Source organism: Watersipora subatra, chromosome 2 (assembly GCF_963576615.1).
Source record: "Watersipora subatra chromosome 2, tzWatSuba1.1, whole genome shotgun sequence".
NCBI classification, from domain to species: Eukaryota; Metazoa; Bryozoa; class Gymnolaemata; order Cheilostomatida; family Watersiporidae; genus Watersipora; species Watersipora subatra.
The window spans coordinates 34,662,165-34,679,973 of NC_088709.1; the positions used below are offsets into that span (position 1 = coordinate 34,662,165).

General features: G+C 36.5%; 2 protein-coding genes across 6 annotated transcripts in view; one reads left to right on the forward strand and one right to left on the reverse strand.

Annotated features, from left to right (window-relative positions):
* The window catches only part of LOC137386910 (N-lysine methyltransferase setd6-like), a 51,280-nt gene extending 44,964 nt beyond the window's left edge, over positions 1-6,316 (reverse strand). For 2 of the 3 annotated variants that reach the window (XM_068073134.1, XM_068073132.1), the window contains exon 1: positions 6,162-6,257. The gene's annotated coding sequence lies outside the window, so the exon portion shown is untranslated. Of the gene's footprint in view, positions 1-6,161 lie in introns of all 3 variants that reach the window. The other variant, XM_068073133.1, reaches the window with a different exon arrangement.
* A 3,238-nt stretch (positions 6,317-9,554) lies between these two features.
* Positions 9,555-17,809, forward strand: part of LOC137387762 (creatine kinase, flagellar-like) — a 40,709-nt gene continuing 32,454 nt past the window's right edge. Inside the window, exon 1 of one of the 3 annotated variants that reach the window (XM_068074269.1) lies at positions 9,555-9,701. In XM_068074269.1, coding sequence (XP_067930370.1) covers positions 9,682-9,701 — 20 coding nt within the window. In that variant the 5' untranslated portion in view covers positions 9,555-9,681. Of the gene's footprint in view, positions 9,702-11,251; positions 11,257-17,809 lie in introns of those variants that run through there. The other 2 variants (XM_068074272.1, XM_068074271.1) reach the window with 2 other exon arrangements.

Here is a 17,809-nt window from a genome sequence, read left to right on the forward strand (position 1 = left end):
AGAAAAGGGTATACGCTATATGATAAGAGTGATAGAATTCTACGGACTGTGTAGCTCAGTGGTTATATGCGTGGTTAAAAACTTGTGGTTGTAATCTTCATGAGTTCCGAATCAGCATGAATCGGGCTTTTCATTCCAAGATTTTAATAGCTATAGCTGGGCACACGAATTCATAGAATCACAGACGCACCAACTTGGAGATTTATATATATAGATTATTATCATTAAACTACTCAAATATTAACTAATATTAAGTTGAACTAAAAGCTACATACAAAAGACAAACTTGGCTAAATAGTTGGCTGAACTTGACTTTCCAAAAGATAGCAGCCTTGTACAGTGCACCCTCAGAATACGATTGTCAACTGTTCCAGGGTTAGCATCATATGGTGAAAAAATTTCATGTAGGGGTATAGAAACCTCAGTAATTATATAATACAAACATCCCCTGGTAAACATTGTCAAAATTTTATGTAAGTGCTGTACATATAAAAAATTAGTAACAAAATAGTATATTAACCTTTGTAACTATAGTAAACTACAGTAAACTTTATTGTATTTAGTGGTTACGATCTGCAATAAAATGTAATGTTATAATGTACCTTAGGAAGTTCTTACCTTCAAGACAGGCATACGTATAACATAAACTTTGAATTCCCCTCAAATAAGTTTAGCTTACTAAACACACACTTAAAGCTAAGCTTTAGTATGTATTTGAAACTATTTTATTGAGTTTTAACTTTTTATTGATCACTAAAATCTTATCACTAATCAGTTTCTGTCTTTGATTTCACTATAACTTTTAGCGGGCCTGTTTAAAACATTTTTCAACTTACAATGTAATTTGGCAAGAAAACCCGAACGATGCTGTTTTCGTAATAACGTGGACTTTTGTTAGCAGGTTAAAACACATAAATTACATAATTTTTTATCATATACTTCAATACATCAGAGTCTTGGCTTTCGAATGAGCTATTGTTTGACATGGTGAGACAGACATTGGTTGGTGTTTATAAGATTTGCCCGGAGCTCTATCGCAGAAATGTTCAATAGTATAGGCTCGAAAATTGTGATGGCACAATTTTCATATTCGGTGTTGTGTGCTCTTACCGCTTATTTCATTGCTTACTGCTTATATTTATCAACTACGATAATGACGCTAGTGGCAAGTGAAGGTAGGACAACTCCAGAGAACCAATGAAGATGACAAAGGAATCAGTGTCATTAGCTCTCCATGTACAGATTATTTCTATGATAAATAACTCAGATTCCAAGCACCAAACTATGTTTTCCCGATGATATTAAACACTAACCCTCTCTTTTTATTGTGATGTTGAGGGGCACGGACTGAGACTAATTAATTTCAAGCATTGCGTGATCTCGCGAATGAGGGATTGACATATAGTCCTAGGGCCACGCAACTGCAGGTCACAATTTAATCAATGTGATTTCATTACCTTTATTAACGACAGTATATTTATTGAAGCATAATTAATTAACCCAGAACATGTGTTTGTATTGGTCGGCGTTAGCACGATCCACGGGCATTGTTGATTCTTTAGAATCATAGTTTAGTATTAACGCTCTCTGGGTTAAACAGCACCAATTGTCACAGAAAAGCGCAGCCTTAATGGCAGCGAAAGGGATCGACTACCTAAGGCTAAATAATAGTTATGACATCACATTGTGGGAACCACAACCAAGTGTTTTTTTTTATTGCAGGACATACTTTTGACACCCTGTTTTTTATAGTTCTATTATACTTTGAGTATTGCATACAGGCTCATTCGAAAGCCAAGACACTGATGTATTGAACTATATAATAAAACAATTATGTAATTTATGTGCTTTAAGGAAAGTTGTCTGACCACTACACCTTCGGTATGAAGAGATCGCAACTCCAACTTTGCCATTGGTTTAAAGAAAAAATATTACCGTTTAACACACGAGAATTGCTGAATAGGGAAATCAGTAATCGTGTCTCTTTCCGGCATTGTGAAAATATTTTCAGCTAAATTAAGTAAGACGTTATAAATATAACGTCTTACTCTGCTGTGCTGTATGTGCAAAATATGTGGAAAAGTGATTACAAGCTCTTAAAAACTCAAAAACGAACAGTTAATCGCAGCCATCACAAAAACGCAATAGTTTGGAATATCTTTATTTCGATGACGTACTCAAACATTGTGGTTATTGTTTTGACACATGATGTTATCACATAAATGAAAGGCTATTTTTTATGACCACCACTTTGGGTTTTACCAAAAAGCCCTCATCAAATATAGATACTCGCTACTTTACAGTATCGTTTCAGCCTGGTCTATTCATCTAGTCGTAATCTAATCATGTGACCCATACTTCCTGCCAAATAGCGTGAACAATTTCTGCAACTTTTTTCGCTATCGCAGGTGACCAACAGGCTCCTCATGTTTATCAGAAGATGATATGCACTCCTGCGAGCTAAGATTGAAAAATTAAAGAATTTTTATGGTAGGTTTTGAGATATCAGTGCTCAAAGTGACAGCATTACAGTGATGATGAAATAGACGCGTAAGAACAATAGACATGGTTTAATTGAATGCGTGAAGTATATTTGTGAAAATATTTTGACGAATGAGGTTGCATGAAAGTGTAAACAGAAGCCATAGTGTTCAGCTACGTCCCATTTGAGCCGTTTTGGAAAGATTCCAATCTCCGGCGTTTTCACGATGACTGCGATAAACTGTTCGTTTTTGAGCTTTGAAGAGCTTGTAATCACATTGCCACATATTTTGGACATACAACACAGCAGAGTAAGACATGGTGAATCTTTTGATACCAAATAACTGTAATGTTAATTTTGTTGCAAGTCAACCTTTAAGTTTCTCAAAACATGGTGGTTTTGTAAAACAAAATGATAAAAGCTTGTCAGCATTAATAAAAAATTGTGCTGAATATCTCTACATCAATATCAATTGGCGTAAAAATATCGACGCCAATTGATATCTCTACGTAAGAGATATCAATTGTCCTATCTCTTATATTGATATCTCTCACCGCCTATATCTAAGAACTGCTGTGCCAACACTTGTTTCTAACGCAGTGTAACAGTAACAATCTTCTTTATTGACTATTAAAGTTATATTTAAATATACCTACTCTGATTGCTATTCAGTTTATGTAGTTTTCATGTCGAGCAGTTTTTATCATGCTTACTGTCATTACTAACAATATTCATTGAGCTATTGACAATAAAATAAATTAATTAGAGTGTGTTCGTTGATACGAATTTCCTCCTATATAGGAAATTTTTAAACTTACAAAGAAGACCTCGAAAAGAATCGCCTTTCTATGTTGATAAATTTTTTGACAATTACTGAAGGTAAGTGAACATAACCCAAATCACTTATTTCGGTTTGATCAAATCATGATTTGAATCCAATTATGAACAATTTGACCAAAATTCACCGTCTGGGCATGTTAAATAATATTTCTTATCACCAAATCATGAATTGGAAATCCAAGGTTAAAAACAATAATGGTTTTAAATTTTAAAACTTTTGTCGAAAGTTTTCAACTAAGTGTACACTGCTTGAGATAATCATTAACAGAACTTAACAGTGTCAAATTATTATTTAACATGATGCTTGGTCTTATCGATTTAACAAAACCATATTACCAAACTGCTTTTAATAATAATTTCACAACTATAAGGCTATGCAGCTGGGCTAACATTTACTTCAGTTTTTTAACCCATTAATTATTAACCCATAAATTATCTATTGATGCAAGTACAGGGCACCCTCAAGGTATCATTATCCTGATATGCGATTCTTTCACCGTACAAAGAGGAACATGATGATTTTTTTCAATTCCTGTCCCTATTACGTAGTCAAAATAGCAAAGACACCAAAATGCTGTTCGCCAAAAATATTTTCAAACAGGTCAATAGTCAGACAACTTTCCTTGACCTGCGAACAAAAATTCCCTTTATTACAAAAACAGCATCACTCAGGCTTTCTTGTCGAATTAGGTTGAATAAGGTCCGCTAAACATTCTAGTAAAAGCAAAAACAGTAACCGATGAAGGATAAAATTTTAGTGATAAAAAGGTTGAAATTCAGTAAAATAATTAAAAATACATACTAAAACTTAGCTTAAAGCGTATGGGTTTAGTAAGCTAAACGTATTTGATGTGAATTCAAAGTTTATGCTATACGTACGCCTGTCTTGAAGGTAAGAACTCACTACGATACGTACTGCACATGTATGGTACATTATAATGTTACATTTTATTGCAAATCATAACCACTAAATATAATAAAGTTACTATAGGTAATTACAGTTAATTAATAAGATTAAAATATTATTGTGTTACTAATTTTCAATGTGTACAGCATCTATATAAAATTTGATGATTTTTACCAGGGGATGATTGCATTATATAATTACTACAGTTTCTACACCCCTACATACGATTTTTTCACGATACGATGCCAACCCTGGAATGGATCAAAACCGTATCCTGAGGGCGCACTGTATACAAAAAACATGGTCAATAAAGATTTTAGTTGTTTGTCAAATTCGAATCCTAAGTCACTTTAGTTATTAATTCTATAAATAAATCCCAAACTTGTCAAAATAAAAATTAGGGGACTATGTAATTAAGGCGGTGTAATTGTACAGCAGATCTCCTAAGACCGACGGCAGACTAGAAGACTATTTCTAGATAAATTACAGAAAAATGGAAGCTTCAGAAACAACTGGAACTATTGCTGATCAATTATATGTGTAAATATAGCCAGACATTAAACTTCAACAGCAGTTAAAGTGACAACACAAGGAGTCATGTCATATGGCAATATAGATGTTAAAAGTGATTAAGAACAAGATAACAGACGGGTCAGTGAACCGTAAAGTAAAGAAGAAAGTGAGGTTAAACAACTACTGTACCCAGTTAAAACTCTCAAGCTATTTTCTTGGCCACCAGTATTTTGCTTAACATACTAAATAACTCTTGAGGGGTGGCCAGACAGCAACCAAAAGTCTTTTGACGACGTACGCTTGGGTCGAAGAAGGCAGCCGAAGTAACCAAACTTCATAGACCTGCACTCAAATGGCATCAGTAATGCTTGATTGGGTTCAGCAAATCCCAAATGAAAGTTGTGTTTGCTTGAACTATACATCGTTAGTGAGTTTACTGTTTATTTAATTTAGTTAACAATCTGCAACCATCAAACTAAAATAGCAAGAATGACGTTAATTCCTTTGCGCTGAGTTTTGACCCATGTGGCCGTACGTAGCTAATTGACAGAGTAAAACCTGCTCCCCTTAAAAGCTCTGGATCGGCTGCTGTGAGGCGGCAACTTCAAAAAAATGAGATGCAGCCATAAATATTTTCTATGATATTTGAATGAATTAGTACAGCTTTATATCATCTAGACTAACTGTTGCCTTAGTTGATATGCAATTACTAATTTACTACAGTTGTTATTGGGCAAATTGATATTATTTGTTAGTTTAACTCACGGGTTCATGCAAGTAAGCTTGCACAAAGTTGTGACAAATTTTAGTCTCTGTACACCAAAATGAAAAACTGCCAGTACAGTTAACAACACATATAAACAACGTTTACAAAAACCCTTCGCAGACCAAGTATAAATTGCCAAGCAGACGTCTGGAAGCATTTTATCATTATTTTATGCGGCTGATAATAAAATTTTGTTTATTGATCATTCACAAACATGTTACAATGTTCTAAAACAATTTTTAGAGTAAATAGTGTCCACAACTGTCACTAGTTTAAAAACCTGTACGTGAAGTATGCCATCCTATTGTACGGGCAGAGAGAAAATGGATGAGTAGCGAACATACCTGCCAACTCTCACGCTTTAGGCGTGAGACTCCCGCAATCACCCCAAAGAAAATATGAAAATGCGTGAGAAATGCGTGAGATTTTTGCCCCAATTTCCAGAATTTTATATACACTATCATTGATACATCAATTGCCTCAAAACCAAATCTCACGCATTGCCCCACTCTTGGGTTGGCAGGTCTGGTAGCGAACTATTGTATAATGCAGCGTATACTCACTCAGCGTATAATCAACTAATTTAAACTTAACAATTGGTGTCAACTGTTGCTTTGAAATGCTATTCTTGCAACCAACTGTGCAGTGTATACCTGGTTGTTAGAGGAATATTATACGCGCAAAGGTTATAGCATTGTCGCAGAAACTACCGCTGTGAATAGATAATTTGCCAGAAATGTACACGCTTATATCGAACTTGACATAGTTGAAAATCTACACCGCAACCAAAAACTTTCGAGGACTTACTCGAATACATGTACATACATGTATTTAAACGAGTTTACACCCGTTCGCCAAACCACTAGAAACTTGCCTTACTTCAGTGGTTCGCCGATTCAACCTGGTTTTTACATGCACGGAAAGTGAAAGACAATTCCAAATCAACAAGTATAAAGTGCCGGTATTAGGAATTTTCTGATATCACGCCTATTGCAGAAACTTACTAAAAAAAATTTAGTAACAAGTTCAAGCTTAAAACGCTGGTTTATAAAGCGATATAAGCACAAACCAACTTTTCTTTGTGATTGGTCATGACATATTGGTAAACTTGTGTTTTTTTTTGTAACAAATTTTTTTTAACAGTTACATGTACATTATGTTATCAATGATATACAGCCCCCCTGGGGGGCTGTATATCATTGATATACAGTTACATTTACATTTAACAGTTACATTATGTTATGTACCAAAAATGTGATGGAGTTGATAATTTCAGCTTTTCTCCAATTAATTAGTTAATGCTACTGAAACCCTATGCAAACCTGCTTGGAAAAATTGCAAAGTTGAAGGCACTTGGATGATTTGTGAATGTGTAAGAGTTTTTGAGCTTTAGTTTTGTGAAAAGAAAACACCCAAGGAAAGAATAAGCACAAAACTGTATCGCTTTATTAATCGTTTAACGTATCTTATATTTGTAACTACTGTATTTGATTACTTGTTATCATTGTATGCTCATTTCAGCATTAAGGTTGATTGTACTTGAATGTAATCAATTGTTGTCTGATTGTTTACCACTTACAGTAAGGCTTGACTAGCAAATAACCCTTACAAGCAGCTAGCCAATTTGTTAGCAGCAATTACGGTTGTGCATGAAAGGTATACTTATTCAAGATAAGACAGCTCCCTCACAATTGGCCAGTCATAGCAGACTTCTATTCTAGATTTAAATATCAATGTTTGTCCGTCTGTCTGTACTTCCGTCTGTCTAGCTATAGGAATAACATTTTAAGGATGAAAAATCCGCGGTGAACTGGATTTGAACTCACAGCCTCCAGTTTTGCAAACATCTTTTTATCCTATACACTACACAGTCCAACTTGTTATACCATGGAATAAATTTGACACTTGCTTGAAATACATGCTAATCTTTCATGGCTTCACCGCCTTCACGTTAAACACTGTAGCAGCTTTATGTGTGAATCCATACCAAAAGGAAAATCCATGAAGCCATACCAGAAGAAAAATGCATAAACTCATATAACCAACAAAACTATTGCATTCAGTATAGATTTGTAGTAAGTGTTGCAGCTGGTACGGTATGAATTACACAGAAATAAACACAGTAAACATTAATAACACCTTGATTTAAAAGTTAGAATGGTAAATGTTGAGGTCGAATATGTTGATTAAAAGCAAATTTTCTGTACAAAACTTATTTTACCCGTGCAATGCCAGGCATCCAGCTAATCTACATATAAAAAGACCAGCGTATAAAAAGACCAGCGAAGAACTACACAGTCATATTTTAATAGGACATTTTCTTTTATAAACAATTTTTAAAATTGATTTTTTGCTGATAGTAGTTTTTTGCAATGCAAGTTTTACAGAACTAGATATAAGAATATATGAATGACATTTCAAAATAATATTCTCAAGAACAAATGTAGAAAAAAATCTTGTAGCGTGTGCAGAACATCTGCAAAAGGACGGTGTTACCGATGGCTTGAATAAACACACTTGTACCAATACGAAGTGTTACAGAATATTTTTTGAAGAAAATGTTAGTATTTGTGTAAACTGAATTTAACAATTAGTTAACAAAATTGATTTATTGTGTTACCAAACAGTATGACAAAGTAAAAAACTGTGGTTACAAACAAAAATTTCTAAAACAATGACAACAATGAATAAAACTTATACTGTATTTTTGCACTTTATAATTGTGTAAGATAATTTATTTCTTCCACAACACTAATATTGAGAGTCGCTTTTTTTTCAGAGGCAGTTTTTCATGTGTTACAGAATATTTTAAGGAATTTGACAGTTGTTACAAATACAGTTGCAGTTTTATTTGTGTCAAAAAATATGAAGTGAATTTACAAACCATACCAGTGTGTTACTTTGCAATGGTTTTAATACATTACATGAAATGACCAACTTCCAAGAAATGACCAAACATTAAACATGTAAGAATACGCTCATACCTGCCAACTCTCACGCATTTGCCTCACGCATCTCACGCCCGTGTCACGCAATTGCCCCTTTCACCAAAGAAAACCTGTTTTGTTTGCCCCAATCTTCATGTAGTAATCATATACTTACTAATAATAAACAACTATAAATAAACCTATTTGTGGCATTCTCATCTATCAATAACCTCCACGACATGTGGTTTCCATATGGAGTTATAGGTATTATCTTTCGCTGTGGTGTTTTTATACGCTAGAAAAATTTACCCCACTTATCAAATCCTCGCGTTTTCACTGCCCCCAAAATAGACTCTCACGTCTTTCCCCACTCCAGGGTTGGCAGGTCTGAATACGCTGGTGGAGGCGTGAAATAATTGCAAGTAACGCGAGCAACGGTAGTTGTCTACTTTATATTTTCACACAAACTAAGGCGATATATTGTAGATGCATCAGGCGCGATGAAAAGTAACCGAGAACCATGCCACCGTAAACCGCCAAAAATGAGCTCGAATTTCCTACGAGGGTGCGTTTTTGTGGCTCTCGCCAAATTAAAGTGAATCGCGGCAAATTGAAATCGGTCAGATAAGTTCACGTGTTTTGACATTATAAGGTACGCAGACTGCAAAAATAACGTTCATGCTAACTTTAATAACAGTGATACAACCAGTCACACAGAACAGAATCGGTGACGACTGTTGATGAAAATTTTGTATTATTTTGTTATAAATAATCCCCAATTACGCTGCGTTTTTGCATTACTGTATTTATGGTTTAATTTGCTATTGGCTCATTTCTATTATCAAATTCTAACTATTATATTAGTTGCTACCACATCAACTTGCAGAATAAGACTGGGTAATAGTTCTGCTACAAGGTCGCCATTACAGCGACTAATGCTTATGGTTACTAAAGGCACGTGAGCAAGTCGATAGCCAATAGTCTGCGCCGTGGCTATTGTTTATCTTTCAAATAAATCATTGATTGGAAGAGAAGTCCGTAGCCTTAGAAATGTTGATCTATTGTATTGAGTTCAGTTTTAAAACATACGCATGCGTATAGTTTACAGGCTGCTGTAACTTCACTTAGCAACGTCGGAGCCAGCGCGAGAAAGTTTAGTACCAAGTACCTGCACTGTGACAGCTTGAACCTGCTCAAGCTGACAATATTCTTTGGTTCATTCTTTACCACCATCTGCTGAAATGGGATGCGGAGGATCCAAAGGAGGTATGTTTACAAAATAATTTCATGTACAGATTCTTTCTGCATGTATTGACACGTAACCTTTTCTTAATATGCCTTGATATATTAACTTTGGTGAGTTGGTCTAATTTGCCATTAGCGTGTCTAAAGACCAAAATGCTTCTAGCAAGGAAGGAAACCAGAACTGTGGCATTTCCATAACTATAGCCGTGAAATTGAAATCCTTAAGCTTTGTAGGATTGACAATGCAAAATTAGTTATACAATAGTTTGACAGTAGTTTGATGCAAGTAATAAACCACCTGTATTTCAGTTACGGCTACGAAAACGTTTAATACTGATAAACTTAGCTGAATGATTAATTTAATTTTGAAGGTCAATATCGAATAGTCAATCACTATCAAATGGACATTGATTGACTGGCGCCTAGCAACACTAATACAAGTAGAGCATGGTTGTAACAAGTTTCATCTTGTTAACACAATGCTTTGGCTCAATGCTCCAACATAACTGATTACTCTCTCATGCATACGGCATTCTTACATCACCAGTCTACCTTTATCAGAACATCTACCGCATATGTCAAATAACTCAAAATTTGTTCAGCTCGGCATTTTTAGACACGTGTGTCACGCTGTTGGCACTTCTAGGAGAGGAATCATTGGAGTACTTTGTCCGTGTGTGATAAGCAATGTCAGTTAGTCTACATGGAAGGGAGATAACGTGCCAGTTCAGACGTCTTCTTCGCACGCTCCTTTGTTGACCCAGTAGCCTAGCAGTTGTTTATTAAGATGCGATTTATTATTGATATGTCATTGTTTTTGAACACTTAGGTGGATATGAGATAATCAATACTTGCAACGTCATAAGTAATGCCCAATTCTTGGCAATTTGTATAGTGCCGTTTAAGGTAAAACGATATGAAACTCGCCACAAACAAGACACATAAACATGCCTCTATTAAACATGTTTATTGATTTCAAATTTTGAACTCGCAATTCTACAGGTATCTTCCTCGACCAGTCATTCACGGCTAATGCTTTGGGACAAGGTTTTGGCAACCCGTTAGTTGTGGTGATGAATTAAAACAATGCCAGTCGGTCTATTAAACAAGATCTACTGCTTGGCCAGCCATGCAGTGGTAATGCTAGTAGTCACCAGCCAAAAACCTTTGACTCATTCACCAAACCGAACATATGACTAGACTAAAATTATATTAATGATCCCCACACCGATATCAGCCCTGCTTCTTCCTTGCCGGCCTAATTAATCAAATATTCTGACATACGCGCCAAGAAATCTGTTCAAAGGTAAAAAGTATTGGATTTGATAGTGCATTTGTGTATAACAGAGGAAACGATAACAAACTTATTCAAGTTGGTCAGATTGCTAGCAGTGCAAGGATTATACAATTGCTTGTTCAGAGGATGTTTGTAGATGAAATGGATAGTGATAAAGCAGCGAATTTCCTCTCTCCTTATCAGATGTTACACTCCTATCAACTTGGCCTTAACTCCAGCATACATTGCGGGAGAGTGAATATTTAAAGAATCCATGTTTTTGTTTGTAGGTTCAGAGCTGTAAGTATATCTATACGAGTGGCTGGCGGATCATACAACTGTTTGACAGTCTGATGAAGATGGTATCACTGTCCTTGCTTGGTTGTATGAGTCAGTGCGTTACATTTGGCTATGTCAGGGACAGCTTGGCAAGAATGCTCTGTGCGGTGTTGTGCATGCACTGTGTGCTTTTAATACGAGGCTGGCCCTAATTAATGATGGCCAAACTAAGCATGTTTTTAGCAGTTGTGGTATGCGAACAATACAAACTTGAGACAGCCAAGTGGTTTGTAACATTACATTAGGTCTATGTAGGTCAGTCAGTTACTACGCTGCTCCAGGGTTGTTTGCATGAGCTCCAGTTTAGGAACGTCCCAAGCGTTGCACGGGTCTAGTAGCTGCCCAACTAACTTTATGACTGCTATTACCAGTTTTAATTATTACCTCACTAATTCAGGGCTAGTATAAACTGCCTCGCTGCCAGTGACACTTTCATGAAATTTTGTAACGGGTGTGTTATATTACAGTTAACCAATAGCATCTCTCAATATACCGGTGACATTCATGACATTGGTTTTACAAATTTTGGTTCAAACGCAGGCATCTATCATAAAAATTAATAAGAAAGCTGTTGTATATGATGGCAATACACACCTGACATGCTGTAACTGCTACATTCTGCTCACCATAGATGAAATCATTGACAGCGCTGATACCTGTGTCTGCGATTTTAGCATAGAGACTTGTGCGTATAATCTAGCCTCTGTTATCTATCAACAAGTCTGGAAATGTCCCTTCATTGTTGGATATTCCCCTTTCACTGTTTTGCTGAACAGCCGCGTTACATAATCAGTCTAATTTGGTAATTTGGCTGTTGCTATGCAGAGTCGCACGCTCTTGGCTACATGGGATTAGCCTAGCATTTGTGTAAAATAATGAATTGGTCTGTATTCTATTGTCCCACTAGAGGCATTGAATAGACTCCGTTCAAAGGCAAATAATAATCTCGTGTTTACGCGATTGAGAGCCATGTAGCTGATAGCATCAGTTAACTAGGCCGGCTAACTGAAATCAATGTAAAGACAAAAATAAAGATTACTGTTCTATAGGCATTAATTCAATTCATGGATGAATGAATAGCGAGGCTTTGATAGAGCCAGTCTAAAGCGCGCTATTACCCTTGACTGCTTATGGCTGGATAAGCCTGACTCCATCCACCGGCCTCTTTTGTTGCTTCTACATTTAGTGCTGTAGTTTATACTGCAGAAGACGGCACTAGTAACATAACGTCCAACCAATTTGGTCAAACATAAAAAAACATTAAAATTTGCATCGCGCAAGCTTTACGTTGTTGAACTTTTGGACGCTGTTTCAAAGTAGTTCCATTGAGCAATTCCATCGAGTAATTTGGTACATGTGTGATTTGCTAAAAAAACTTCTAGTAGACTCTTCAGAAGTGTTCAACGCTTTCTTTTTGGCACAAGATGCAGTTATTGAAGAGTTAATACCTGTAACTAACTTTTTAATTGCTCTAATGAGTGCCAATCATCACCTTTCAAGCTAGTTTGAAGCTAGTTAGTTTCAAGCTAGTTTGCCTGCTTTCAGCACAAGTGACACTTCCATGACCGAATGTATAAAACATTACTTTGTGTACCAGTTACATTGTGTTTTACTGGTCATGCTTATAGCGACCAACAGCACAGGCAGTTTGGTTGTAGACTTTCTGTTTTTATCCTTGGATTCTGTTGTAATTATAAAATGAACCTTGTTGAAGATCAAATATTTTCAATTTAAAGGTTGACTTGCAACAAAATTCACATTACAGTTATTTGGTATCAAAAGATTCACTATGTCTTACTCTGCTGTGTTGTAGGTACAAAATATGTGGAAATGTGATTACAAACTCCTAAAAACTCAAAAACGAACAGTTAATCGCCGCCATCACAAAAGCGCCGTAGATTAGAATCTTTTTTCAAAACGACTCAAATGGGACATAGTTGTACAAGATGGCTTGTTTACACTTCACGCAATCTCATTTGTCGAAATATTTTCACAAATATACTTCACGCATTCAATAAAAACATGTCTATTGTTCTTACGCGTCTGTTTTATTGTCATTGTAATGCTGTCACTTTTAGCACTGATATCTTATAACTTACCGTAAAAATTCGTGCAATTTTCTAACCTTAGCTCGAAGGAGTACATATCATTGTCTGATAATCATGACGAGGCTGTTGGTCACTTGTGATAATCGAAAAGTGCTGCAGAAATTATTTGCAAAGTATTGGGTCACATGATCAGATTACGACTAAACGATTAGACCAGGTCGAAATAAAACTGTAAAGTAGCGAGCATCTATATTTGATACAGTCTTCGGTAAAATTCGAAGTGTTTGTCATAAACTAGTACTACGAGAAGTTTTATATTGAGCTTGTTATTGGCCTTTCAATTTACGTGAGAACATCCCAAAACAACCACATGTAATGACAATGTCAGAGAAATAAACTGATTCCAATCTATGGCGGCTCTTCGTTTTTGAGCTTGTAATCACATTCCCACATATTTTGCACTTACAACACAACAGAATAAGACACGGTGAATCTTTTGGTACCAAATAACTGTAATGTGAATTTTGTTGTGAGTCAACCTTTAATCAAATACTTGAAATAAGTATTTGCTGCTAAAGTTTTAAATATAACAAAGTCTCTCTGCCATTATAAAGCTGTATCAGCAAATGACTGAGTTGGTCAATAACAATATAAAATGTCCTACGCTATTGATTAATTCATGAACTCACTTTGGTACCCGCCATAGCAACTAGTTACATTCATGTAATTTGGCTGCCCTTGATCATCTCTGTTTGGAAACCCATGCCAGTTGTCTTAAGCTTAACACTCCCACAAAGTATTTCTTTCAAGGGTTTAAACCAGCTTGAACCAGTTTCTTATGCAATAGATGGTGACTGCTGTAATCAGTACAACTAGGCCTCTACTACAATGTATATAACGCTTGAGACTGGATGATAGAATTTAACATAGTAGAAGTGGGACAAGCTGCAACCGCATTTGATTGAAGATTACCCAAGCATTTACAAAGATGTCTAGTAGATGGTGCTTCATGGCACCATTCTCTTTCTGATTTGGCTGCGTTAGATTTCCTCCCTTCTCATATACAAGTATTCTGGTCCTAACAACATAGATTATTTACTCGGTGTTCATCTGTTATGATGAGGCATGATTAAACAGATGAGGCCAGTCTGTTTATGCTGGTATTTTACTTAGCATTCTATTTGAATATTCTGTTTCTTGTAACATTTGCTCTCTGGTTTATCATTTCATAAGTTTAGAACTAACTTCCTGTTACTGTAACGAGTCTAACTTGATCCCTCTATAGAAAAGTGGTATCATTTTTCTGTGCAGTGCCTTAGTATATCTTGTCAAATAGCAAATCATTTCATGTGATGTTGGTTTTATATAATATCCTTCCGAAACTTATATCATAAGTTTGTTACAAATCCACTTCCAAGATCGAGGTGGGTAAAGGAGGGGGTGGTATAAGTGGGAGCCATGTAGCTGCGTGACAACTTGATAAAAACTCCTAGTTTGAAAAAGGGAGAGCTTGTAAGAAAATGGCCCTGATCATAATCTATTGGTTCAGTCAGGTGCAATGGAAGGTCATGTTCACTTGTACAACTGACTATTAGCAATTGCTGTACTCACTTCCTTTCTTCACACACGTCAACTAAATCGTGTTGGGTCGAAGTGACAGTAGGACAGGAAGTAGATGACATGACTTCAATTTTAAAAGTTTGGTTTGAAGTTGTAGCAGTTTTAGTTCGAATGTTAATTGAGTGTGAATGTTAATTGAGAGTGCTGAGGTTGTTTGAGTTTAGTTGATGTATGGCTCGTACAGTTATCTGTACTAGTACCATAGCAACTGGTAACCATTGCAACTGGTAACCATAGCAACTGGTAACCATTGCAACTTGTAACCATAGCAACTCGTAACAAACTGGATGAAAACGAACCTATTGCTTGAGATAATGCAGTTAGAGTCGTGTACTTACTGAAAGAATGTGAACAAGAGTATATAAGAGTATATAAGAGCCGAAGAGTATATAAGATTGGAATGTGCTATTTTTCCACAATGGTGAAAGATCTGAGGGCACCATACGCTTTTGTTTGTATCACAGAGTTGTAGAGACAATATGGTTGAACTCTCCGTGACACATAAATGCTCGACAGTATTCAAATCTGAGCACCATCTGTGGGCTTTTGAAAGTTAAATGCAGTGGTAAATCGGTAACATGTATTTCCTAATGGTCTCGAGTGTTGCTTGGTTTTAAAGTTTACACCCCAATCATTCTTGAGTAAATAACCATTCAGTGCTAGCTGTCTTGCTCTAAGCTTATCTATGTAATCTCACCTAGTCACATTCAATATGTCTTGTTTACTTTGTTCCCGCATTGTCAGTTCTCTTTATATAGCTATTTGCTTCCACTATCTCGTTGATTCAAGTTCATTTCATGGTCATCCTCTGGGGTACGTGCGGTAGCGTGGTAGCGTGCGCTGGTGTTCTGTATGACTCACCACTTTCTAATATCAATCAGTGATGATGCGCTGAGACAGTTCAGAGACTGTTACAGAGAGAGAGAGAGAGCTACAGGTCCCATGTGAGTTTATAATAATAATCGGATTAAGTCCTTGCACACAGAATTGTCTTCCATATCACCAAACGTTTCCTGTCTGTTTTAAAGCGGTTAAGGCTCAATTTACTCATTGGCTTTCAAAGATGCTGGTTCGAAATTTCTTTTGCATCAATTATATTTTGTACTTATCAAATATGCCAAAGTTATCTCCCTACGGTAGTGTGAAAGTATATTATGCAAAAATCATTATGCACACAATTGGCGTGGTAAAAGAATACCTGTGATTTTTAGCTGTCAATATTTTATTTCTAAAAACACACAGCTTGGAAATATTTCAACTAAATAGGTAGGTAAGTGGTTGGATAGGTGAAATATGGATAACGTAGATACTAACAGTCGTATTACTGATAGAATTGTTTGGCTTTCACGTGAACTAGTTGCAAGAGCGCTGCCAATGTAGCTTCAATTCTCCGCTACGACACTGCGAAGATGCTTCCTTCAGTGATTTTTTAGCCGATTCCTGGTCCCTGCCTCCATAAAGATATTGCCTTATCGTGAGTCAGGTAAAACTTTCATTAAACGCTGGCGAGCCCATTAGACCACGCCGCCTACATTTAGGAGGCGTTTGTTTCTTGATACTATACTCGCTCTGTTCTAGCAGTACTTCGGTTCATTTACAGCAAAAAATACATCAAAGGAGGCAGTTATGTACAGCGCCATTACATTGCACCAGATATTTGGTTCCGCCATCTGGCAGCTACTATATTGCTTTATGCTAAGTTCGTTCTGAATCAACACTGGGAGTATGTCAGCTGCCAAGGCAGCAGTCAACAGTAAAAGGCTATATGAGTCATAAGTGGCAGCGGGGTCAAGGTGTCTGCTACAGACATATCATTGATTATTACTAATGCGTTATTTAGTTAGCTGGTTCTGGTCTCAGATTTCAGAGCCTGAGCAAAGGGACTTATGACACTAGGCTAACAGGGCCTTCTTTTCAACTGTCTGAGGCAGAGCTGGCTTTAGGGAACGGCGCATCTTACAGGCACGATGTTGAGCATCGGATAGGCAATATTTCTCACAGGTGTCCTTTAGTGGGATATTGTCGAGGCCGGACCGTAGTCTACACAGCCAGAACAACGAAGGTCCACGTAGTTATGAGCAAAAACAAAAGTATCCATCCAAATATCTCACCAATCCTATGAGCAGCACACACAAAAACTAAACCAATCGACAGCACCACCCATCATGTCAAAATATTCCAAGTTTCAAGTCATGTCGTGTACAACTCACCTCAGTAACTATCGGGGCATCGCTGAGTGCTCCCGAACGTTTCCCCGATAGTTACTGAGGTGTTAAAGCAGGATGCTAAGCTAGCAGTGACCATTTAGAAAACAGTAAATGGACAGTCTCAAATTAATAGGGACTTGGAGACAAGTTTTAAGAAACCATAAGGCGAGTTGTACAAGACATGACTTGAAACTTGGAATATTTTGACATGATGGGTGGTGCTGTCGATTGGTTTAGCTTTTGTGTGCTGCTTATCGGATTGGTGAGATATTTGGATGGATACTTTTGTTTGCTCATAACTGCGTGGTCCTTTGTTGTTTTGGCTGTGAAGTTTAATCGATTTATGATGCTAAGGTATTAGTGTTTTCAAGCTTTTATTGATATTTGTTGAGCTATATCATTAACTTCCATTTATGATTGCCTTAACATTGCCAACACCTGATGGAAAGTTGGAGATAATAATTGACTCTGCACTCCAAGTGATTTCCCACATGTAACGTTTAAAGTTTCTCAAATCACACTTTCTCGCGTAAAAGCCATGACCCTAAAATTGAAAGTTCATTATCATACTTGCAAATTTTGAAAACAGTTGCAGTGGACTCTCCTACAACATGCAGTGGACCCCCCTACAACATTAAT